General features: G+C 41.0%; 1 protein-coding gene and 1 non-coding gene across 10 annotated transcripts in view; one reads left to right on the forward strand and one right to left on the reverse strand.

Annotated features, from left to right (window-relative positions):
* Nucleotides 1–20,629, reverse strand: part of TPK1 (thiamin pyrophosphokinase 1) — a 352,656-nt gene extending 332,027 nt beyond the window's left edge. For 2 of the 9 annotated variants that reach the window (XM_032592471.1, XM_030308673.1), the window contains exons 1-3: nucleotides 20,195–20,281; nucleotides 20,008–20,059; nucleotides 19,171–19,234 (exon numbers count right to left, since the gene is read on the reverse strand). In XM_032592471.1, the coding sequence (XP_032448362.1) occupies nucleotides 19,171–19,234; nucleotides 20,008–20,059; nucleotides 20,195–20,266 (188 nt within the window). In that variant the 5' untranslated portion in view covers nucleotides 20,267–20,281. Of the gene's footprint in view, nucleotides 1–19,170; nucleotides 19,235–19,575; nucleotides 19,664–20,007; nucleotides 20,086–20,194; nucleotides 20,282–20,557 lie in introns of those variants that run through there. The other 7 variants (XM_030308679.1, XM_030308675.1, XM_030308680.1 and 4 more) reach the window with 6 other exon arrangements.
* On the forward strand, nucleotides 15,190–15,312 carry LOC115509526. The gene has a single exon (XR_003967413.1). It is a non-coding gene; the product is annotated as a U6atac minor spliceosomal RNA (small nuclear RNA).
* Nucleotides 20,630–26,836: the final 6,207 nt, after the last annotated feature.

Below are 26,836 nucleotides of genomic sequence, written 5' to 3' on the forward strand. Positions count from 1 at the left end.
AAAAAGTCCCGTTTACAATTGCACCAAAAAGAATAAAATACCTAGGAATAAATTTAACCAAAGAGGTAAAAGACCTGTACTCTGAAAACTATAAAACACAGATGAAAGAAATTGAAGACAACACAAACCAAATCCCTTTCAGTAATATCCATGCTCATAGACTGGAAGACTGTGTCCATACTACCAAAGCGATCTAGAGTTAATGCAATCTGTATCAAAATACCGACAGCAATGTTCACAGAACTGGAACAAATAATCCTAAAATTTATATGGAAACACAAAAGATGCTGAGTAGCCAAAGCGATCTGGAAAAAGAAGAACAAAGCTGGAAGATCACAATCCTAGATTTCAAGATATACTACAAAGCTAGTCAAAACAGTATAGTACTGGCACAAAAATAGACACATAGATCAAGAAAACAGAGTGCTCAGAAATAAACTCACAATTATACGACCAATTAATCTGTGACAAAGGAAGAAAGAATATGCAAGGTGAAAAAGTCTCTTCAATAAATGGTGCTGGGAAAACTGGACAGCTATGTGCAAAAGAATGAAACTGGACCACTTTCTTAGGCCATACACAAAAATAAATGGATTATAGACCTAAATGTAAGATCTGAAACCATAAAATTCCTAGAAGAAAACACAGGCATCATTTGACATCAGCCATAGAAACACTTTTCTGGATATGTCTCCTCTGGCAAGGGTAACAAAACCAAAATTAAACCATTAGGACTACGCCATAATAAAAAGCTTCTGCACAAAGGAAACCAACAAAACAAAAAGGCAAACTACTGAATAGATATTTGCAAATGATGTACCTGGTGAGGGGTTAATATTCAAAATATATAAAGAACCTTTATAAATCAACACCAAAAAAACACAAATAATCCCATTAAAAAATGGGCACAGTCCTGAACAGACATTTTTCCAAAAAAGACATGTAGATGGCCAAAACACATGAAAAGATACTCAACATCATAATCAGCAAGAAAAAGTAAATCAAAAAAACCACAATGAGTATTATTTTACATGTATAACAATGGCGAAAATCAAAACAAGATATAACAAGTGTTGAGACGTGGAGAAAAAGGAACCTTTGTGCACTGTTGGTGGGAATGCAAATGGATGCAATCACTATAAAACTATATGGAGGTTCTTCCTCAAAATATTAAAAATACAATTATCATGACATCTAGTAATTCTGCTAGTGGATAGTTACCCAGAGAAAATGAAAACACTAATTCAAAAAGGTACAGGCATGTTTATGTTTACAGAAACATTGTTTCCAATAGCCAAGCTATAGAAGCAATACAGGTGTCCACTGAGAGATGAATGGATAAAGAAGATCTGGCACATGCATGTGTGCGTGCGAACGGATGGACACACACACACCCCGGAATATTAGTTGGCCATAAAAAACAATTTGCAGCAACATGGTTACATTTAGAGGATATAATGCTAAGTGAAATAAGTCAGACAGAGAGACAAATCCCCTATGATCTCACTCATGTAGAACTTCAGCAGCAAAACAAACAAGCAAAGAAACAAAGACCAACAAAAAAGCAGAGAACAAACTGGTGGTTATCAGAGAGGAGCTCAGTAGGGGGATGGGGGAAATAGAGGGGATTAAGAGGACACCTCCCTTTATGAGCACTTAGAAATGTATAGAAATGTTTAATCATTACATTGTACACCTGAAATACTGTATACTTGAATAAAATATGTAAAATTATGTCATTGTAAAGTTACTTACTACACCCATTTCACTTTTTTAGGAAACATGTGAGGAAATACGAATACAAGTCCACACGGCCCTGGAGGTTCATTCCCGTCATAGTTCTCTATCTCTAAAAGAAGCTAATTCAACAGGCCAGTTAACAACAAAGGAACTAGCTGCCAAGGAACAGAGGCTCCCACCACAAATGACTCGAAGTTCCCTTGTGTTAGAATAACCTAGAGGTTCCAGCAAATGTGCAACGTTACAGGGTGAAAGTCTTCCTCTGGACCCATGTCCGAGGCAATCACAAACCAGCTGTGCCCAGCCCAAGATACTTCTTGGATGAGCGCCTGCGGAATCCTGTGTGCTCAGCCACGCCTCTGCTTCTAAGTATCCCCCCCACCCCAAAAAAAACCACTACTGCACAACTGCATCATGTATTATCAAGCTGTGTTTCCCTGTCCACTTTACCCATTCTCCTGCAAGGCTCTAGGCTATGTTTTTGCAGAGGCATTTTCACTTGTGACTCACATCCTTTGACAAACCACTTAAAGACAAGGAAGCGGAGTTCAAAAAAATGTTTAAACTATCTACTTAGTTTACCTTTTAAATTAACAACAAAGTAAGAATTTACCTGGTGCTAAAGTGTAATTTTCAAAAGTTTAAAACCATGACTTTCATGAAAATATAAAATGAACAGATGCAAAAGCTATTATTCATTTCGTTAATTAATGAGGGGATCAGTAAAAATTCGAATAAAGGCAAACAGGATTACTAAAATGAATGTGCTAATAAAAGCAAAAAGATTGTGAATCTATTAGGAAAAGGCTTTGAAAACTGAGCACCAAGGCATTCAAAATGCCTCAGTGAACTAACAGTGCACAAACCACTACTAAGCTGTTTGGAACTAACTTAATAAAAGGAGCTTATGTTTTACTTTTGGCATGGTGGCACCACAAAAAAAAAAAAAAAAAAAAAAAAAGACACTAAAAATACCATAAACACAAAATCTATAACCCTCTGCTATAGAGCAATAAAATATTGGAGTTATTTTTCTTTAGAGCAACAATCATCTGCATCCCTCCTAGACAAAAACATTTTGCACTATTATGTAAGAGTCATTTGCACACTATTTAACTTCTACCCCTACAGAGTTGCCCAATAGCTCAAAGGAAAGAAAGTGAGTAAAAGGCTTACATCCCAAGTACCATCACTAGAGGATCCACTACACAGCACTTCGCTGAAAAAACACCCAGTCATCTCTTTTGCTCATTTACAAGTCATGGACAGTATTTCCATCTTAGGTTACAGTTGGTTCTAACAGGAGTAGAGCAAAAAATCACACCAGGCGGGAGGAGGGATACAGGGGCAGCTACAATCAACGAGTGTTTTCATCAAGAACTGCAGAGCGGGCATTACCAGCAAAGGTACACTGAAGAGGACACTTTAATACACTGCTACTATGTAACTTGGTATAACATTTCTGGAAAGCCACCTGGTAACACGTACTAGAAACTGCAGAGGCTCGTATCTTTGAAAAAAAAAATTTTTTGTATGTTTTTATTTATTTTTGAGAGAGAGAGAGAGAGAGAGAGAGCGCCAGAGTACTAGTGAGGGATGGGCAGAGAGACAGGAAGACAGAATCTGAAGCAGGTTCCAGGCTCCGAGCTGTCAGCACAGAGCCCGACGCGGGACCCAAACCCACAAGCTGTGAGATCATGACCTGAGGCGAAGTAGAACGTTCAACCGACTGAGCCACTCAGGCACCCCTAGCCACATACCTTTGATTCTGTACCTCCGCTCCCAGAAATTTTCATTCAACATACAATCAGATGTGCACTAAGATATACACCTACCTCACAGCATTAATTACAAAAACTTAAAAACGTAAAATAACTTCTGTAGATTTCCCACCTTAAAATACGTTTTCCAGAAGCCTTCACTAAGTCCCCAAATCCTTTCTGTGTGATCCAGTTAATACCCACCATTCCCCCTAGGAGGTCTCTTACCACACTGCACTCTAATCTGATTTGCTTATCCACTTGCCCTATTAGGCTGTAACTTCCATGAAGGCTTGTGCCATAGAATTCAATTGCTTGAATTTAGCATAATGCCAGTCAGTAGGCACACAGATGCTGGCTCAATGAATAAAATATTATGTAGCCTAAAAATACATACACGAGTATGTTTCCTCTATAAAGATAAAAAAATAAGGGGCGCCTGGGTGGCGCAGTCGGTTAAGCGTCTGACTTCAGCCAGGTCACGATCTCGCCGTCCGTGAGTTCGAGCCCCGCGTCAGGCTCTGGGCTGATGGCTCGGAGCCTGGAGCCTGTTTCCGATTCTGTGTCTCCCTCTCTCTCTGCCCCACCCCCGTTCATGCTCTGTCTCTCTCTGTCCCAAAAATAAATAAAAACGTTGGAAAAAAAAAATTTAAAAAAAAAGATAAAAAAATAAGTATTAAACATTAAAATTATTATGACAAAAGCCTCAAGCTACCATCTCAACTCTATTGACAGAGTATCAAGATCATATGCAGGTATTTGGAAAAGCACCCAGACTGCCAGCAAAGAGGACACGCACTTCCCATACTGCCGGTGCAGAGAAAGGCACTGCAGGGTCACAGTCAGGAGTGCCTCTCTCTCTCTCTCTCTCTCTGCCATGTGTGTGCGCGCGTGTGTGTCTCCTGGATGCGTTATCACACTATGCATCTCCAAAGAACAGAGCTCTAAAGAAAACCGCTCTATGCAATTAGCTTAAAGGAAGTGTTGGATAATGATAAACATCCTTAATTGTGATAGACTTTTTAAAAATTATTTTAGGGGCGCCTGGGTGGCGCAGTCGGTTAAGCGTCCGACTTCAGCCAGGTCACGATCTCGCGGTCCGGGAGTTCGAGCCCCGCGTCAGGCTCTGGGCTGATGGCTCAGAGCCTGGAGACTGTTTCCGATTCTGTGTCTCCCTCTCTCTCTGCCCCTCCCCCGTTCATGCTCTGTCTCTCTCTGTCCCAAAAATAAATAAACGTTGAAAAAAAAATAAATTAATTAATTAAAAAAAATAAAAATTATTTTAAAAAGGAATCTGATGTTTCTTAGGCCACACTTCTCAAACTTTAGGAAGACTCATACAGGGGTCTTGTTACAACACAAGTTCTTATTCTGTCAGCCTAATGTGGACCCAAGACTCTGCACTTCTTACAAGCTCCCAGGTAAAACCAATGGTGCTGCTGGTCGGGAGACTTCGATTTGGGTAGCGGTTCTTAGAAGGGCAGTTTATAAATGCAAAGAAAGGTATGCAGAGCTCCATTTTCCTGTTTTTGTTGTTTTTCGGAATCCTAAAGCACCTGCTATCTCCCTGATGATTTTTCAAAAACTTCCTGGTTCAGGATTCTCAATACTCTGTAGATACTACCATTTGAAAATAATGGGAAACACAAAAATAAAAAGAGGGGTCATCACCATAGATCCAATGGAAATTAAAAGGACATAAAAGGAATACTACGAATAACATTATGCCCCAAAATGGGATAATCTAGATAAAATAAATCAATTCCTTGAAAGACACAATCTGCCAAAACTCACACAACAAATGGATTATCTATCTGAATAGGCCTATATCTATTAAAGAAATGAGTCAATAATTTATAACCTTCCAAAATAGAATAATTTTCTGGTGAATTCCACCAAATATATAAGAAGGAATTATGCTAATTCCACACAGTATCTTTCAGAGGATAAAAGCTGAGGGAACGTTTCCTAACTTATTTTAGGAGGCCAGCATTACCCTAATGCCAAAGCCAGACAAAATCATTATAAAAAAATTACAGACCTGTATCTTTCATGAACATAGCCTGGGTAGCTCAGTCAATTGAGCATCTGACTCTTGATTTCGGCTCAGGTCATGATCTCAGTTGTGAGATCAAGCCCCAGACCGGGCCCTACGCTGGGCATGCAGCCTACTTAAGATTCTCTCTCCCTCTTCCTCTGCCCCTCCCCAACTCCTGCTCCTGTGGGCACACTCTCCCTCCTCAAGGGGGGAAAAAAAAATTAGCAGAATGAATCCAAGAACAGTAAAAAAAGAATTATGCCTGACAACAAAGTTAGATTTCAGGTTCAGTCAACACCCGAAAATCAAAATGCAGTCCATCACATCAGTGACTAAAGAAAATTAACAGGATCATATGATTATGGGCAGAAAAAAACATATGAAACAAATCCAACACCCATTCATCATAAAACCAGAAATAGAGGGGAAGTTTCTCAACTTGATAGACTACCTACAAAGTACTTACAGCAGACATCATACTTAATGGTGAGAAACTTGGAGCTTCCCCAGTGTGATACTGGCAAAAGATTAGACAAATACATCAGTGGAATAGTACGAGAGCCCAGAAATAGACTCTCATAAATACAGCCAACTGATCTTTTGACACAGGAGCAAAAGCAATAAAATGGAGCAAAGATGGTCCCTTCAGCAAACAGTGCTAGGACTGGACATCCACAGGCAAAAAAAGTAATTCAGACACAGATCTCACACCTTCACCAAAATCAACTCAAAATGGGCATAAACTGCAAAATTGTAAAATTCTTACAAGATAACATAGGAGTAAACTTGGAAGCCCTTGGGTATGGTGATGCCTTCTTAAATACAACACCAAAGGTACAATCCATGGAAGAAATAATCGGTAAACTGGTCTTCATTAACATTAAAAACTTTTGCTCTGGAAAAAGACAATGTCAAGAAAATGAGAAAAGAAGTCACAGACTGGGAGAAAATATTCGCAAAGGACACATCTGATAAAGGATTGTTCTTCAAATATACAAGAAATAGTTAAAACTCAAGAAAACAAACCACCCAGTTATAAAATAAGCCAGAGACCTTAACATCTCACCTAGGGAGATAAGGCAGACAGCAAATGAGTATATGAAAAGATGCTCCGCGTCGTAAGTCATCAGGAAAATGCAAATTAAAACAACATGATCACAGATACTATTACAAACCTATCACGAACCTACCAGGATGGCCAAAATCTCAAACACGGACACCACCAAATGCTGATGAGGATGTGGAGGAACAGGAAGTCTCACATTGCTGGGGGGGATGCCAAACAGTACAGCCACTAAATTTAGAAGACAGGTGGGTGGTGTCTTACAAAACTAAACATACTCTTACCACATAGATCTGGCAATCGTGCTCCTGTACTACCTCTTAGGTCCACACAGAAGGCTACACACGGATGTTTACAATAGCTTTATTCACAAATGCCAAACCTTGGAAGCAACCAAGAAGCTCTTCAGTAGGTAAATGTATAAACAAACCATCCTACATCCAGACAATGGAATTGTTATTCAGTGCTAAAACAAGGAATGCACTATCAAGCCGTGACAAAACAGAGAATCCTTAAATGCATAATAAGTTAAAGAAGCCCATCTGAAAACGCTACATACTGTATGATAGTATGATATTCTGGAAAAGGCAAAACTATGAAGAAAATAAAAAACTAAGTGGTTACTGAGGGTGAAGGGATTTAGAAAACTAGGCCGACCACAGACGATTTTTAGGGCAGTGAAAATACTCTGTACAACACTTTAAGGATGGATATGTTTTATTATACATCTGTCCAAATCCATAGAATGTAGAACACCAGTAAACTATGAACTTTGGATGGTTATGTAGTGTCAATGTAGGGTCATCAATTTTAACAAATGTACCACTCTGGTTGGTGGATGTTGATAATGGAGGAGGCTATGCGTGTGCAGAGGGCATGTGGGAAATCTAGACACCTTCCTCTCAATTTTGTTGTATATCTACCACTAAAGAAGTTTAAAAAAAAAAAAAAAAAGAAACAAAGTAAAATAAAATAAAGGAAAATACATTCCCAGTAAGCATTCTTGACAAGATCATCTGATTTTCTGGGAGTAGATTACTGATACCCATACTAAGCTAGTGGATCTGGAAAGTATGAAACTAAAGGAAATTGCTCGAATGTCATCCAGTGCCTAGAAGAGCTCCCGGTACACGGCAGGCACTCAAGTAACTGTTGCACAAATGACTACAGTATTTAGCCTGGAAGAAGAGAAAACAAGAATCTAGTTAAGGTTTTTCAACATTTGAAGGCAACTAACTAGAAATCAAAAAAAAAAAAAAGTCTCCCATACGATTGTCGTTAGAAAAAAAGAATGAAAGGTCTATTTCAGCTCATTTTAAATACACATTTTTAAGAATCAGTTGCCCAACAATGGTATGTGTCTTCCCAAATAGAGTTGCCTGAATGTGTTCAAGCAAAAAAGCCCAAATGCTATGTTAGAGGAACATGAAGAAAGACGATACTCTGCCCTGAAAACACTGGGATTTCTGAGGTTGCCCTCCTGCCCTCTGCACATAGGATTGATTCACTACTCACAACATCTTTACTAGATTAGGAATTTCAACAGCAGTTTTCCTACTTTGAATATAAAAAAAAAAGTAGCAGTTGGGTGGGAAGCCACAACCCTACACAGGACCTAAAAGTAAATCAAAAGCTTAAATTCTCTGGAAGTCATAACAAAGGAAATTATCCCACTGTGATAAATGAATACCTTCAAAGACGATGGTGTGATAAAGATATAGGAATACTCTCAGAATGAAATCCATTTGTTTAAGCATCTGTTTGCTACCTACAAAGAATAACTCTTTCTGATGGATTTAACCAAGAAAAAAGATAATAAAATTCATTTGATGGGACGCTAATGCAGAAACACACCTCATTTTCCTAGAAAACCTCAAAAGACATCTGGTGTTGATGTATCAAAACCCACCAGTTTTTTGTTTCCTGGGCTTTTTGGGGGTGATCAATCCATAACGTTTTAGCATCGTGAATATTAAAACTGCCCTCGCAACTTCACTCGGTATTTTCAATGGTTTCACCTAAAAGAATGCCATTATTTCTGATAATGCTACCAAGTATCAATTGACAAGATTTTTTTTTTTTTAAGAATTAAGATTATTTTTAAACTCACTTCAGAAGCTTTAGTTTCTAAAAGCATATAGCTATTAAAATGCTAGTATGGAAAGACGATGCCACAGAGGCTTAACACCAGTAAAACACAGGAAATTGATTCTCTAGATGATGTGGAAAAGCTGGCTTATAAAGTTAATGAGATATTACTTAAGGCAAAAGAAACAATTTGGCCGTTAGCAATGAGGACAAGCCAAACATGTTTGTCATCAAATATAATGACACTAATTAAAAGAATGACAGAAACAAATATGAAAATCAATGAAAGTACAGGAAAAAATTAAGCCACCTCAAACATGCAAAGTGAAGTTAGAGCAGTAAATCTTATTAGCAAGTTAGAAATAAATAAAAGAGACTAAAAAGGAAAAATCCCAACAATTAGGAGTTATACACCAAGGGAAGTGTGACTAGTCAAAAGAAGTAAATTTCCTATTCAATGTCCAACTACCCGGGATGGATTTCTAATATAGCAGAAGAATGAAGAGGATTAAGCCCTGAAACTCGAAAATCCACCACTTTGTCTCTTAGATGTCCTAGCTACCCCAGATGACAAAAATATCACAATCCTTAAGCAGCAGCTTTGCTAGAGATTTCTTTGCCATCCACAAAAAAAAAAAAAAAAACCTTGCCAAGTTTTCCAAGTTTCAAAGTAGGCCTAGTGCTTTGATTTACATAACAAAAAAGCCACCCTGATTTCAGGAAAAATACAGTCAGAAAACCAAGGTTTTAGTCCCAGTTCTATCTCCAATACCCATTTCCAAAGGCTTCTCCTAAGAAAAGGAATATTCTATTCCCAGTGTTGAAAGGTCATTCCAGAACTATTAGTCTATCAGCTGGCCCTTGCCAATATAAATAAAATGTATGACAACTTATCACTGTATATAGATCATATATTATCGTTAAATACAGACCAAGTGTTAATCAAGAAAATTTAGCATCTGAATTCGGATGTGCTCCAAGTATCAACTACACACTGGTGTTGGAAGATTTAGTACAAAAAATGTCAACTACTGCATTACTAATTGCTTATTCTGATTACATGTTGCAATAACATTTTAGATACTACGTTAAACATATAATTAAAGTTAAGTTCACTTGTTCTAGCTTTTCAGTAAGGCTACTGGAAATGTTTAAGTTACATGTGAAATTACATTTTTATTGTATTGCATGGCCTGCTGCAGGCTGAACTCTTTACAGTAAGGTTTGTAAATTCTTTATTCTTCTACAGCATCTACTGAAGTATGGCCCATAACAAATACTCAAAAAACATTAAATGAACAGAGAAAACTTTAAATAGAAGCATAAAACAGCAACAAAGTAAGATCAAAATTGACTTTTTGATTCATGTACCAGCTATATTCTGTTGGAGTGACACTAAAAACCTCCCTTATTTAGTAACTGTGGCAATTCTGAAATAAGGACCAAGACAACAACAACAAAAAACCTCTCAGCTGAATAAGTGAATTGGCATACCTAGTTTGTTTGGGGCTGCATTATGTCCTCCCGGAATTGCTGTTGAAGGCCTACACCCGTACCACAGAAAGTCACTGTATTTGGAGACAGGGCCTTTAAAAGGCTGATTAAAGAAAAATGAAGTCCTATGGGCAGACCTAATCCAATAGGACTGGTGTCTTTATAAGAACAGGAGATTGGGGGGCGCCTGCATGGCTCAGTCAGTTGAGCGTCCAACTTCAGTTCAGGTCAAGCATGATCTCATGGTTCGTGGGTTCGAGCCCCGCGTTGGGCTCTGTGCTGACAGATCAGAGCCTGGAGCTGCCTCAGATTCTGTCTTCCTCTCTCTCTCTCTCTGCCCCTCCCCTGCTCGTGCTCTGTCTCTCTCTCTCAAAAACCAAGGAGAGAAGCTTCATAAGAAGTCACAGCTGCCAACACTGATCTTGGACTTCTAAATGTTTTATTATTTATTTTTATTTTTGAAAGAAAGAGAGAGACACAAAGCATGAACAGGGGAGGGGCAGAAAGAAAGGGAGACACAGGATCCGAAGCAGGCTCCAGGCTCTGAGCTGTCAGCACAGACCCCAATGCGGGGCTCGAACCCATGAACTGCGAGATCATGACCTGAGCCAAAGTCAGACGTTCAACCGACTGAGCCCCCAGGCACCCCCTTGATCTTGGGCTTCTAGCCTGAGAATTATGACAAAATAAATTTCTATCATTTAAGCCACCCAGTCTATGGTACTTTGTTATGCAGCCTTAGTACACTAACACATTGTTCCAAACACATAAAGTTTTCCAATAACAAAGTGGAGTTTTGGCTTTTACACTTAAAATTCAGTTCCTCACTCACACTAGCTGTATTTCAGGAGCTCAAAAGCCATATGCAGCCAGTGACCACGATATACTGTACAGTACAGACCTAGAGATGAGACCAAACCAAAAATTCCCAAAAAAAGAGTACTTAACTAGTTGGGAGAGGTGACCAAAAAGTGTGTTACTACTACATATGGAAGCATTTTTAATCTTTAATTTTAAAACAAAATGTAAATGCAAAGGACTGAAAAACAACACTAGGTTATTATTATGATATGCTGAGTAGATTAGAGAAGGGAGTTCATAGTCTAGAGCTATGTTTGTTACATCTGAATGTCATCACCAAGGTTTCCTGCAAATTACAGCTACTGATGTAGGTGGCCAGGATACATTTATCATTATGAACAGGTCCAACTGGAGAATGCTAATACTCATCTTTAGATTTTATTATACCTTTTGTGGCTTGATCAGCCATTTTCAATGGAAATCAAATTCCAGAAATATAAGAGATGGCATGAATACTATTCAGAACAGGATATTCCTGGATTCATTACCATTTAACCATGAGGCATCAAAAACTATGTCTACTATTAATAATTTCATGCATCTGTAAATAACAGTGTTCAAGAAGCATGGAAGAAAAACACAGAATTCAAGAAATGAAGAGAATAGTTCTGCTAGACTTGCCTAACAGGTCTGAACACATTTACTAAAATAAGTAGGTCTCTCCTTTAAGAATTAGAAAAATGAATGTAGAAATTCCAAAATGTAATTATCAGTATAATAAAGTTCATCTACTGGAAAGTATTTTACATTTGTGTAGTGTTCTACTTCTTAAAACTTGCTTTTTATACTTTATCTTTAATTTGCCCAAGAACTTCATGTTCGGATATATTCTTCTTTTATATAAAGAAACTAAGGCTCTAAGAAATTAAGTGACATGCCCGATGTCATGTAACTTGTAAAGGACTAAAACTCAAACCTTAGTCTTCTAGTTCCAAAACTTTGGAAGCTTCACCTTGTTAAAGCACTAAAACTATGACTAGAACAGTAGTATGGTAAATGTTAGTTATAATAAAAATTGTTAATACAATTACAGTGACTTGATCAAGTGTGTACTGACAATACTTAAAATGGTAATTAAATTCGGCATAAATCTCAACCATGGTAATTCAGTTTAGAAGAAATAATTCCTGAGAGCATTATGGTCACAGGAATCTTTTTTTTTTTTTTAATTTAAATGTATATAATCTTTTTGCAAATTACCAGGCAGTAGATAGAAGGCTTTCTAGCATAAAATTTATTTATGATGATCAGGTTAAGTTGAGAAAATAAAATGGGGCTTTAAAACCAGAGTTTATTTTTAAGTGAATAATGTTTCATATCTAATTGCTTTATTTTTTATTCCATCAGATCCATTTAAGAGTGACATAAAAGTGATTTATTTAGAATGTCAATAGTCAACATTAAGGGGGATTTAAAAAGTGAGAAACAACGGAACTAGATTTAAAGAGGGTCACCTGCTCAGTCAGTTGAGCATCCAACCTTTGGTTTCAGCTCAGGTCGGTTCGTGAGATTGAGCCCTGGGTCAGGGTGTCTGTGCTATCAGCACAGAGTCTGCTTGGGATTCTCTCTCTCCCTCTCCCTGCTTCTCTCTCTCAAAATAAATAAATAAGCATTAAAAAATTCAAAATAAAAAGACTGAAGAATGCACAGTCGGTCCAAGTTTGGAATGAGCAACTAGAAAAGGTATTTTGCAACAGTGGGAAAATTTAAATATGGATGGGTACTATGAAATTTTATATGGGGAAAATGGAGTTATGAATTGAACAAAACAACTTACAGTATGTTCTCATTTAGGTTTAAAATACCTAACTGTATAATTATACACGACAAATATCTAGAAGGATATAAATACACATACACCACTTATACATACATGGTAGGAACAGTTATAATCTCTGAGAAGCTCGAATATGGCGTTTTTACTTCATTTTTGTTTATCTGTACCTTCTAAATTTTTATGATGCATATGTACTATGTTGTAAAAATAAAAATTTAAAAATAACATCAGTATTTTTATTAAGCCAAAAATGAAAAACCTCTCCATTGGCTGTGTCTCACGTTTGTGAAACAAGCACATGTGAAATAACTATCTCGAAGATGGTTTGACTCTTGTTATTTTCGCTGTGAGGTGTTTAAAATAAATCAACTTTACTTTCAAACATATGGAGCTCTGAATATAAACCTTCACAATAAAAAAAAACAAAATCAAATGATCACAGACACTGAAGAACAAAGCAAGGAAAAGTCCCTATTTATAAAAGTATTTTGAAAAGCCATCCCTCTATTTAGAGAGTTTAAAACAGCAATTGCATGCTCATGCCAGTTAAATATTATTCATCATGAATCTAAAACCTTTAGATAAAAAGTTAAGAAGGCAATGAAAAAATAAAAACGTTTGTATTCTTCCTATACAACAGCGTTAAAATGCTTTACAGGTATCCTCAATCTTCACAATCACCGTCCTTGGAAAGTCTCATTCTCCCTATTTCATTGATGAGAAAACTCAAGATTTAAAGAACTGGATCCAGAATATATTACCTATTTGGTAATCATTTTGCAATACTGAACACATACATCAAATTATTAAGCTGTACCCCTAAGACTAATACCATGTTATGTAAATTACGCCTCAATTTTTAGAAAAACAAAAACTCCCAAACTGATTTTTAAATTTTCTTGAAATGTTTATTTTTGAGACTGCGCACCCATGCAAGCTGGGGAGGGTCAGACAGAGAGGGGTATAGAGGATCTGAGGCGGGCTTAGTGCTGACAGCAGAGCAGAGAACCTGATGCAGGGCTCGAACCGGCACACAGTGAAATCAAGACCTGAGCCAACATCAGTCACTGAACCAACGGAGTCACCCAGGCACCCCCTACAAATTGATTTTTTTAAAAAGGAAGGATGGGGTGCCTGGGTGGCTCATAAAAATGAAGACTCTTGATCTCAGGGTCATGAGTCCGAGCCCTATGTTGGGTGTATGCTTAAAAATAAAAATGTAAATAAAATTTAAAAAGCCCCCCCCCACTAGAAAAATGCAAGAATCATAAATATTTCACAAAATATCTGCAAAAGGCCAGTAAACATGTGAAAGATTAGCATTCTGACATAAAGGAAATCTAAATTAAAATCACAGGGATACCTCTACACACCCACCAAATGGATAAAATTTAAGACTAATACCAAGGACTGGAAAAGAACATTCTAGGGGGTAAATTTAGCATGAGCTAAGGCAAGAATATCAAAGCTGGAACAAATGTTCACAAAAGTAAACAGTGGGTAGTTTACTTGGCTTGGGCACAGAGGGGGGAAATAAAAATGTATTCTGGAAAAGTAGGATTCAGAACTTGGAGGGTCTTCAAGTCCAAGAGAAGGACTTCAACCCATATAGGATCAGCGAACCGTGACACGGATGACAGCATTGTACAGAATGTTCCAAGCGGGGAGGATACAGACACTTTCTTATCTTCTACCTTGCACTGAATTCCTCTCTCCTCACCAATCTGGTTTTGCCCTCCTTGCTCAACCCCAGTCTCCACCTGCAGGCTCCAATCTCATCAGACCTCTTTCCCTTCTCTCACCACCAGGTCAGAAGAGGCACGGAGCTTTCACTGAAGGCACATCACCTGCGCTGCTCTTCTCCTTACCTGAGCCTTCTCTCAATCAAAGCCAGTGCTTTTGCAGAGATGCAGCCGAGGTCTTTCCACCCCTAGGTTTCCTGCCTACTCCAAACTGCCCTCATCTCCTTCCCCCGAGCCCCAACCTTCCCTATGTAGGTTCCTGTGATACATAATTCAACATCTAACTAGAATCCATCTTGTTTTGTTCTCAACTCTCCAACCAGACCATAAATTCATGGATAGAAGGGATCACCCCTTTCCCTTTTGTACCCCCGCAGCACCTACTACCAAAGAACATACACTAGCTAGTGGTTGGTGCCTCTTGATAACAAATGCAAACATACCCTTTCATCTAACAATTCCACTTCTAGAAATTTATCCTACAGATGTATTCATATATATGCAAAAACACTATGATCAAAGATATGCATTGCAGATTATAACAAACACTAGAAAAACCCTAAATGTCTATTAAGAAAGACTACTTCATTGGAGACTGTACTGCCTATTAAAAAGCAAAACCTGGGGTGTTGTATGAAACAAGGTCAGCACTTCCCTCGACGAGGACGGAAGAGACCCTCAGGCTTAACAATATGCACACACACTTAAGGCACTGCCACCTACGTCTTGGCATCTAACCATCGTTTTTCTTTTTTAATCATTAGTTTCACACCTGAAACTAATTACATGTTAACTACACTGGAAATAAAAAAAAAAAACTTAGGACATCTACATACACAGATCCTAACAAGTGAAAGTAAGTGAAAAAAAGTTGCAGGAAAAAGGTAAAACAGGTCCTATCTTATATATATACACATAGACACATAATCTATAAAAACATGAAATTTTAGAATAATAATCTCTGGCATGTAGGATGGACTTTTTCACTTTAGAAACTTCTGTTTGGGGAAAAAAAAAAAAAGTTGAACAAGGAAGACATGCTACGTACGTAGGGAAAACTACCTATATATTTTCACTCACTGCCCCTTAACAGTAATATATAATTTATACCATGAATCCATTTTCCCTAAAACAAGAGTAATAATATGCTGAGGTGTATGTACCAAAATGAATATTTAGAACATATGCCAACGGTTAGTAGTGGTTATTTCTAGAAGAGGGATTTCAGGAAACTTTCCTAATTTATATCAGAGGTTTTTCTTTAAGAAGCACTTACTTTAGTTACCAAAAAAAAATTTTTTTAATTAAAATCTCTTTCTCTGAGCTAGGATCCCAGAGAGATCAGCATGTCGGTCCACTTGGCAATGAGTTACCAGGCCCAGCTCAGCTGTGGGGCTGCCCACTGGTACTAAGTAAGCATCACAGATCACTCAGGTCTACAAATCAGACCCACAGAAGTTACCAACTGAAAAACTACTTCTCTACTAGGGAAGTACTAAATGTCTGTTTGATGAAGAGAATACCTCTCATGTAAAGTTAAACTTAAATAGTTACTGAATCGCTATAAAAGGCCAGGCAATGCACTGGTTCCTCATAATACACTCACTGTTCTGTTTTTGAAGATCTCTTAGGTATTCAGAGTCAACCGTAAACTTGCCTGAGATAAGGCAGAAATCCCTACATCCTTTCACCCTCAGTGGAGGAAGAAACTAGAACCACTAGATCAGAGAATCTCCCAAGGAACACTGGATTCTGTGAGGGCAGATCTGTGCTTCATAAAGATATTACAGTCACTGTCCACGCTCTTCTCTAGCAAGGAGCTTACAGGTGTCTGACCTGAGGAGTCCAGGCCTTCTCCACTATACCTTTCATAAAAACAGAGCAAGCAGAACTGCTTGTTTTTCCTACAATTTATTGCTCCAAATTTTTCCCATCTCAGCACTGACCCTAAGATCCAACTGCCTTCTTGTCCTCCCCTTAGACTCGCTCGATAGCAATAGCTTATCAGTACGGATGCTAAGTGCTTTATATGCATTAAAACTAATTTATACTCCCAATAACCCTGTGAAGTATTTGTATTTCATCTGTGAAAAACCTGAAATACAAGGTCTGATAACTAGGGCTAAAAAGAAAACCATAGGCTCAAATGAGAGTCACTTAGGCTAGGCCAACCTAACTGCAATTTCGACCTCACCCAGGAATGTAGTCTTTGGTCAGTCAGGAATTATCCAGTGGGCACCCATGAGGTGATCTGTTTACATGGGCAGTTCTCCATCTCCCAAAGGAAGGTGACCTCATCCACAATAATCCTTTGTCTGTTGATTTCCTTGTCCCCCTTTAAAATCCTTTCCTTTTCCATAGCCCTCTGGAGCTGGGATGCTGCCGAGAATTTCAGGAATTGGTTAATAAAGCCAATTACATCTTGAAAATGCACTCGGTTGAATTTTTGTTATTAAACACTGTAAGTAGTGGCAAAACTAGGGTTTAAACCAAGAGATTCAGATTCCTTGACTCAAACTTTACTATACTACACTATCTCTACGATCTATTCCTTTCAACCTAGAAAACACAAGAAACCTTCAGTCAGCTGTTGCCACAAAACGAACAAATCTTTTCAAATTTCTAAAAACTGAGTTTTATTCAAGGCCAACTCAAAACAGTTGCCCTGGATACACGACTGTCACAAAGAAGAGAGTGCTCCACCAAAGGAACATTTGGTGTAGGGTTATCAATATTTTTCACATAAAAGGTTACAAACCACCAGACAAAGGATGTTTCAGAAAGTTGCAGACCTTAAATTTCTACAATATGCAGGACTTTAATTTTATGGGGACCAGGGAAGTGTCTTCCTTTTTTACCTTTTGTGTTCAGAACGCTCCTTTCTGGTTTTACCTAACAGATGTACAATCTGTGCTCGGGTCACAAATAGAGCCCATGCTTTAAGATTCTGCACAGTCTGGCCTCAGTAAATGTTAAAGTGTAGCTTCCCAAGGAGCCCAGGAGCAGGGCCCAAATATATAAAAAGTTGAAAATTTCCTTGATCACAGTAAAGCACTTATGTTTTCACAACACAGCTGATCAACAAGCCACATGGATCAAGTGTCGACTCGTGGAAATGTTGTTGGTTTGGCTACTACTGAGTACTAAAAACTTGATTTTGCAAAATATTTGCCCACACCTTTTTTTTTTTTGTCAATGCTTTCCTCAAACTTTTGAAAAGCTGTTTACACAAATAATTCAACACTCGACCTTTTAACAAGGGTCAAACAGATCTGGGTTCAGATTCTAGCTCTGCTACTGCTTTCCTTCTCTTGCAAGTAAGTTATGAGGGTCTATGCGAAAAACTCAGCCTAGTGAAGGAATGCAGAGTTAAGAAGTCAAAGTCCCCCACTTCTATTCTTTGTTCTACCATCAATACTTCCAGGTTGTGTAACTGGACAAGTTCAAATCAAACTCAGTACCCTAACAAAGCCCATTTATTCATGTGTTTATAGTAAACTTTAAATTATGCATTGTGGGGGCACCTGGGTGGCTCAGTGGGTTAAGCCTCGGACTTCGGCTCAGGTCTTGATTTCATGGTCTGGGAGTTCCAGCCCGGGGTCAGGCTCACGTTAGGCTCTATGCGGACAGCTCTGAACCTGGAGCCTGTTCCCGATTCTGTTTCCTTCTCTCCCTACTCCCTCCCAGCTCCTGCTGTCTCTGTCCCTCAAAAATAAATAAATGTAAAAAAAAAAAAAAAAAAAAAAAAAATTTAAATAAGATAAATTATGCATTCTGTTTAAATACATGAACTGATAAAAGAGAAGCTCTACACCAGTAGAAACTGAAATGTATATATATATCTTATATATATATAAGAAATATATTAAGATTAAGAAATGATTGGAGCACGTGCGTGGCTCAGGAACCAGCTGAGTTGCTTAAGCATCCAATTCTCGGCTTTGGCTCAGGTCATGATCTCACTTTTCGTGGTCTGGAGGCCCAGGTCGGGCTCTGCAGCGGGACAGCCTGGAGCCCGCTTCGGAGTCTCCCTCGCCCCCTCTCTGCCCCTCCCCCACTCGCAGTATCTCTCAACCAAAAGAAAGGTGCACGAGTCAATTACACAGGCGCGTGAACGCAGCCTCACAAAACCGCTGCTTTCCATCCAGCACCCTGTGAATTACAATAATTTTGAGCTTTAACATAATAAAAATCCTCGAGTGAGTGTTACGGCTTTAAAATGCTTTGTATGGCCACTTTCTAACCTTTTATTGGAGAAGGTGACTGCCTTCAACCCCCTCGGTGTCTCCTAATCTAGTTCCACAGCAGCTCAAGCGGTCAGAGGCCTAGGGGCTAACGTTGCAGGCGGCGCGCCCTCCTCCCCAGGGGGACCGCATCTAGTTAACCAAAGTCACTGGGTCCTAACAACGCCAGGTGGCAAGGACTAAGGTTTAGGCTTGTTTTTTTCAGGTGGGGAAAGTGACGCAGAAGGGAGGCTGGCGGGGTATGCCTAAGGCTGACAACTCGGGAGTCCAAGGCCAACTGCAAACATTTCTGGTCTAGAAGCCTCTCTGGGCTCCGAGGAGGGGCGCGTCAGTGACACCGAAACGTGGACAAAAGTACAGTACCGGTGGGAAGCAGGGGTTCCAACGGGGTAAAGGCATGCTCCATACCGGACTAGAGGCCTCTGCGCTAAGAGAACAGAAACGCCACGTTAGTATGTCCCCTAGCTAATTAAACAGCGCGCGAATTCGCCACAGCGCCGGCCGCGTCCATCCCGCACCCCGGCGGCCGCTTCCGGGCGGAGCCCCCGCGGCGCCCTGGCGCTGGCGGCCCGGCCCGCGCCGCCGGGCGGGGAGGAGCCGGGAGGGAGGCCGGGGCGGGAGCGACGCGCGCCTCCCTCTCCCCTCGCCCCGCCACCATCCGGGCACTGAGGAGCCAGAGGCGGCCGCCCCCTCCCCTCGCCGCCCGCCCCATCCCGCGGCCCGCGCGCCCAGGACGCGGGCGGCGCGCCGAGCGGCGGCCGCACTTACACAATGGCGGGTGGAGCCAGCGGCGAGCGGAGCGCAGGCTGCGCGAGCGAGAGCGATCGACCGCTCCGAGCTCAGCTGAGGAGCCTCGGCGGCGCGCGCCAGGCGCTCGCAGGCTTAAGTAACGGGCGCGCGGGGCGGCCCCGCCCCCTTCCGGAGCCGGCGGCCAGTGCGAGCCGCGCGTCCCCGCCGGGCCGCGCGCGCCCGGCGTCGCCGGCGGTCCGCCCGCCCCCTTCCTCCGGCGGCAGTCGCCTCGTTACCCTGGTTCTGCCCTCCCGCCGCCTGTGGCGTGTCTGCCCGGCGTTCTTCGCCGCAGTTGGCAAGGAGGCCGCGCTCAGCTCGAAACCGAGCGGCAGCGTCCCCAACCTGGCTTCACAGCCCAGCACACGCCCCAGTTTTCCAGAGCCCGTTCCCCTGGTCCTCACGCTCTCTGACCTCCTGCTTGCTTGTCAGTATCCTTACGGAGCACGCCCGCGTTCCTCCCCTCCTGCTGAACATAATCAGAGAAAGTTGTCAAAATTAATAAAGGGAAACCTCACTAAAGTGGAGCCCTCAGGCTGTACCACTTCCTGCCAATTATAAGAAGGCTTGCCAATTGCAGGGAGAATTGTCAATTACAGACCCCCACGGAAGAATCTTCAATGGGAAGGAAGCCACAGTCCCAGGCCTCAGCAGGAAAAGATGTTTGTCGCATCTCCTAGCAACCCCAGCAACTCAACCAATGAGAAACCTTCATCACTTTTCTCCCTTGAAGTTCAGTGAACTTTCGGTTCAAAGCAACCCTCCCCAGCTTCCTTCTTCTTCCTGAAATAACGGTCCTCTCCTTTGCTGGGCTTGCCAATGGTTTGGCCACAGCTTGCACGTCCTGAATTGCAATTCTTTGCTATTCCCGGATAAGCGCGTTTTGCTGACAAAATAACTTCCTGTTTTATCTTTAAAGGTCAATAAAGATTTCGTTGGAAGAAATTTTGAACCGCATACTTACAGCTCCATTTGCTCTAATACTCCTAGGATGGAGAGCTCACTCTGTTGCCGTGCAGCCTTTTCCAAAACTGAGCAGCCCTAATCGCCAGAAAAAAAAAAAAAAAATTCTTACTGGAGGCAAAAATCCCCTCCGTGCACCTGTCACTGTTCTGCCCCACTCCCAGGCCCACCGTGGGTTAGAGGGATCCCTGGTTCTCATAACTATCTTGGAGGTATTGAAGAGAGTTACTACTACCGTAGAAAGCAAGATAGAGTCACTCGTGTCCCTGATCTATGTGAAGCAGTGATGTAAGCAGCCAAAGAGTAGCTAAGGCCGGATATGGCCATAAATACCACAAGCTGAGGATACCCAGAACTGATAACCAGCAAAAGCAAAGGAGGTCTGCAAAGGCCGAAGACTGATTAAACGCCTTTAAAAAAGGAGGATCTTTGCAGCAAACTGTCAGACTGTCTAGATAACGGTCCTTTCCTGTCTGACCACATCAAAAAGGCAACTGCCACGGAAGGCTTTACCCTACTGATCTCTGAACAGAGATTCTCCACGGCTTGAACATAACAAGCAGCACGTGCCAAGAGCACACCCTGACTGGTCCGAGCCCTTATCTCAACTGCACACTCCCAGACTGACTTTGACTTTGGTTTTGTTAACTTCCCACCCCTTGCTGTATCTCGTTTGTTGGGTGACTCTATCATATGCTTTGCTTTGTGTGACATGTGAGAAGCCAAGTCAAAGAGGTAGCAAAATGTCACTGACTTTGAAATCCTGAACCTGCTTTACAATTATGTTAATCTTGCTCTGTGACTGAATAAAGCCGACATTGTGGAAATTCATAACTCACGTGTGCACCTCCATAGCACGCTCGCGACAACTACCTAGGCTTTGCCTTTTCTAGGCGAAGCCCAGTTCTCTCAAAGTTCTAATGGGATGTGATTTTCAGACTCTGCTATCCTGGCTCCCATTCTCCGTGTTTAATGTTGCTCATAAATTGTGGGTCCAAGAACTAGTGAGAACTGCGCATCCCTCAGCATACAGCAACTCCTGCAGACGCCTATAAGACTAAGACACCTGACCGACTTCTAGTGCGACTTCTACTTGCACGGGCCTGCCCCCAGGTTGACCCCAGGGCTGCTCCCCCAAACCCCATGAAGTGTCTGCCTAAGAAAGCTGGTCAACAAAAAAACCTGGAATTGCAGGATTTGGCCAGAGCCATTGGAAAAGCTTTATCATGCAGTTTGCAAATGGAGAAATGCCATTTTCACCTACAAAGACTAGGCTCTAAAAGGGAAGGATTAAATAGACAAAACACACAAATTCTGTGCCTTTTACGGAGACTGGTCAGACTCCTGTCTCAAACAACAAATCTCCGAAGCAGAATGGCAAGCAGGATACAGTTCGATATTTCCAGTGGTCGTTTCAGAATGTGGTGGCCTTTGGAGAGCATGATATAATGTGCTGCAGGGGTCTTTTTGCAAATTTTGCTGAATTTTGTGCAAGCCTGTCACCTTAGGCTGTGTGACTGGCTTTGTTCCTCATGGTCATTTGTCCCGTTTAAAATTTTAGTGTTTCCTCCCTTGGCATCATCAGGGAACCCATCCTGTCCGTCAGTTATTACTTTCTGATCACTGGGGTCTTTTGTTCCCAACCTCATGGCTGCCAGAATCACGATTTGTTCCAAGCAAACCTGATGAGGCCCTGACCTCTCAAAGGGCTTACAACCGTGAGCATGTATCTCTAACTCAGAAGTCTCTCTCTCTCTCTCTCTCTCTCTCTCTCTCTCGGAACCTGAGAGTCATTTCTTTGAAATATAGTCCACAGGAAGGATAGGGCCTTTGTTTCTCAGTCTCTGTTGGGGGACAGAACCCTAACTTTTGCAGCCACCAGCTCGCAAACACAGCGGTCTTAATTGCATTTACACTTACCAACCCTTTGTAAACTCTTCACTTGTCTGACTTTACCTCTAGGTCCCCATCATCTCCCTCCCTTCTTCTCCCTTTAAAACATCCAAATCAGTTCTGCACAAATCAGAACGGAGCTCAGCTCTTTCTCTTACTGTCAGTAGTTCCTACAAAAAATCTGTGTTTAACTGCTTTGAATGTTTACCTTTGACACCGGTCACGATGTTCCAGGGGTGATCCCGTCGTAGACGAGCTCACCACAGTCTATGTTGTTCACTTTCTTAGCTACCAGATCAAACAGAACCTCCAGGTATCTTTCCCATTAACCTCTCTTAAGCCAAGTGTACACCTATCTCATACACAATTTTAAACCCAAGTGCTAATTAAATATTATGCGTTTGCAGTCACAGTTGCGGCACATAGGCCATAACAACTATGTCACCTACTAGCTGGGGGACATTAGAGAGAGAGTATGTGCACATATAACATGATGAGGTTTTGGGGGTGATGGGGGGGGTGCTCACGGGGTCCAGAGCTGATGGCCAAGAAAGAATGCTTGAGACATCTTTGGTGCAAAAAGGTGATTTTATTAAAACACGGGGACAGGACCCGTGGGCAGGAAGAGCTGCCCTGGGACCATGAAGAGACACTGGTGAAATACTAGGGAGCTGGGGGAGGTAAAGTCCAGGGGAAGTTTCCAGTGAGATTTTCACCTGCTGAAGACTCACAAGGTCCTGGAGGCCTAGCTATTGTCAAAGTAGGGTTGTTTTCCCCTCTAGCGAAGTAATTAGGGAGTTCCTAGAGAAATGTTTTACTCTGCCTGCCTCAAGTAGTTGTCAATGGGCTGCAGGTTGTAAGGAAATTGACTTCTATTTACCATTTCCTTCTGCCCTTGTTCCCCACATCACTATGGAGGGATGATGCGGGGCTCCAGAAAACGGAGTCTATAGGTTTCCGGAGATCAGGCTATTGGTTAAGATTGTGATTTTCTTGTGATTTACTAAGATATTTGTAAATGGATGGAGACTCAGGTCCTGCAGGACTGTGATCTCTATCAGCTAACCATTTGTTTTTCCTCTTTGCTTTTCTCTTGGGCAGCCGGGAATGCCAATGCCGGAGGAATAGCACACATATCCCACCTGGGAGGGGCCGAGGGGGAGGGGCAGTGTTTGCAGCCTGTCAGGGGGCCTTCTGCTCCCTCATCGTAACAGACAAGTGCTCCTGTATCCAGATCACATGAAGAACTACAAATCCATCAGCAAAAGGCAAACAAAACAGTAAAATGTTGACCGAGGATACATACAGGCAAATCACAGAAAATACTCAAATGGCAAATAAACACGTGGAAAACACAACTGTTGACACAAAATGAACAGACCTTTCAGAATTTCCTTTCCTTTAGAAAGGAGTTTTAGTCGAACCCCAGTCAGGAGAGCCGCCCCAGATACACAATCTTCACAAGAGACTGCTCTGGCAAAGGAAAATTTGCTGTAGGGCTATGTACGCTTTTTAACATAAAAAGTTACAAATCATTAGACAAAGGACATTTCAGAAAGTTGTAGATCTTCAGTTTCTAGTATATGCAGGGCTGTTTGACTTTAATGTATGGGAGCCAGGGAAGTTTCTTCCTTTTTTTTTCTTATCTTTTGTGTTCAGAATGCTGCTTTTCGGCTTTAACAAAGCAGATGTACAATGTATGCCTGGGGCACAACCCCAAGCTTTGAGGTTTCGTGGAGCCATTTTGACCTTGGTAAATGTTAAAATACAGCTTCCCTGGGAGCCCAGGAGCAGGGCCCACAAACACTAAAAGTTGAAAATTTCCTTTATGACAGCATTAATAGAATTTGGAAAAAAGCCAATGTGAACAATGAGATACACTGATTTGCCAGACTGCAAAAAAAACCCTTTTAAATAATAATACAAATTTACATTTATTGAGCAATTATTTTGTTGCAGTCACTGTGTTAAGGTCATTTATATTTTATTTCATTACCTTAAATGTAGGCTCCAACACAACGAGCAACAACTTTTAATAGTTCACCTTGGAATCCTCGTACTCTAGCTCCGTTGCTGGCAAAGAACAAGCAATGACAACTTATTGAACGTTCATAATGAAATTGTTGGCAAAATCCTGGAATGCTACTTCTCCAGTTCTTTTCACAGCTGGCTCACTCATTAAGACTGGGCATAAATCTTCCCCTAGTTACTATTTATCTCATCTGGGATTGTTTGTTTTCCCGCGTAGCTATACTCAAAATCTGAACTTCTTTAACTCCCTTGTTTCTTTGTTTATGACTTGCCTTCTCTCACTAGCTCCCTAAGAGTTGCAACCCTATCTGTTTTGTTCATTGCTATTCTCCAGGAAACAGGATACTGCACCCATAACACAGACTCAATAAACATTTATTAAATGGATTAATAAACAGTAATGGTAGGGGAATAGGAAATTATAGTGTATCATACGACGATATAAGCGAAATCAATACGATAAATGAAATCAATATGCCCTCCTGTGGGAAATGTTCATGACAGAATCAATTTTATAAATGCAAATAAATGGCGGTGGGGCACCTGGGTGGCTCAGTTGGTTAAGCACCAGACTCTTGATTCTGCCTTGGGTCATGATCCGGTGGTGAGACCAAGCCCCACATCACCCATGCTGGGCTCCATGCTGAGCAGGGAGCCTGCTTTAGATTCTCTCCCCTCCACCCCTCTCCCTCTTGTGTGCACGCATGTGCTCTCTCTCTCAAATTAAGTAAACATTTAAAAATAAATTAATAAATTAAATGAATGCAAATGGCAGAATAATCCCACTTACATTTTTAAATGCATTTGGATATCCATAGAAAGAAGGGTTAAAAGTGACCCCTGAGAAAAAGAGATGAAGAACGTAGGAGGCCATAGGCTGAGGGAAATAGTATTTTTTATTTCATATTTTGTATTTTATGCATTAATCCTCTTGCAGTTTATTTAAAATTTTAAGTTTGTAAAAATGCGTATTCAAGGAAAATTAATGATTCATTATTCTTTTTTTTTTTTTTTTTTTTTAAGCGTATTTACTTTGAGAGAGAGAGAAAGAAAGCAAGCCAGCAGGGAAGGGACAGACAGAGAGGGAGACAGAGAATCCCATGCAGGCTCCGCATGGTCAGCGTCGAGCCCTACCCGCGGCTCAAACTCACAAACTGTGAGATCATGACCTGAGCCAAAATCAAGAGCCAGACACTTAACTGACAGAGATACCCAGGTGACTCAGTGAGTCATTATTCTTAACAGTGGCGTACTTTGGGCTTCCGAAGAGGGCAACCCACATACAAACGTGGTACAATTTTCAGAGCAGTGAGTCCATAGCTTCAAACAAATTTCCAATGGATTCCAATAGAAAGAACTCCTAATAGCAAGCTATATGGTTTTCTCCAGGGTACAAAGACGGCTCTTTATCTTCCTTACCAATTATCTTCCACTCCGCTCTCGTTTTCTTGAAAGGATGAAGTTCAAAATACGTGGTGTATTGTTCCAAAAGACTCTACAGTAAAAATTTTCTGCAGTGAAATAACTTTTGAAAACATGGCACACAATCACCAACCTCCTTTGGGACTTATAACACATTATCCATCTTTAAACATATCTTAAAGACCAGAAGAAGCTGTTTATCTCCATACCCAGAATGTCTCAAAAACGCTGGAGCCAGTAACACTGTTTTCTTCGCGTATCTTTTTAAAAATCTTTTCAGAACAGTGTTGCTCCACACAGCGGCTGGAGAGAAGCTACAAGAGTCGGTGAGCCCAGACGCCAGCTCCACAGGCTTCAACAGCTGATCTTGCTACAGCCCCACGGGGTGGTGGTGGAGTTTCCAGCCTCCAGGCAGCTTCCATAAGCTCATCTACATCTACTCTCAACTTCAAAATGCATACCTTTTCCAATCTCACTTTAACAGCTCAGGCAGTGTTTCTAGCTGCCTCTAGGGAATTTCCACTTAAAGATTTGGCCATTTACTTACCTCTGATCAAGTGATTCATTTATTGCTCCTCCCAGAGTCTCCATTTCTTTCCTCAGCATCATTATTCTGGCCTCCTTGGTAAATAACTTTAATTTGCCTTTTATTTCATTCCATAAATCCAGCCAATTGCCAACTTTTGTTGTGCTGATCACTTATTCCCACCTGTCGAGGTCAATTTGGATCAGATTCTATCATGCTCGTCATTTTTGCTCATCCATTGATCAAAAATGCTTGTTAAGACTTATATGAAGTGTCATCTCTGAGAAGTCTTCCGTGAGATTCACTCAGACCCCTCACAGTTAATCTCTTTTCTCTCTGTAATTGCTTTACATTCTTTTATGGTTCTTTTGTAGCCCTTTCCACAGGCTGGTATAGTATGGTTCATTT

This window comes from Lynx canadensis, chromosome A2, assembly GCF_007474595.2.
Source record: "Lynx canadensis isolate LIC74 chromosome A2, mLynCan4.pri.v2, whole genome shotgun sequence".
NCBI lineage: Eukaryota > Metazoa > Chordata > Mammalia > Carnivora > Felidae > Lynx > Lynx canadensis.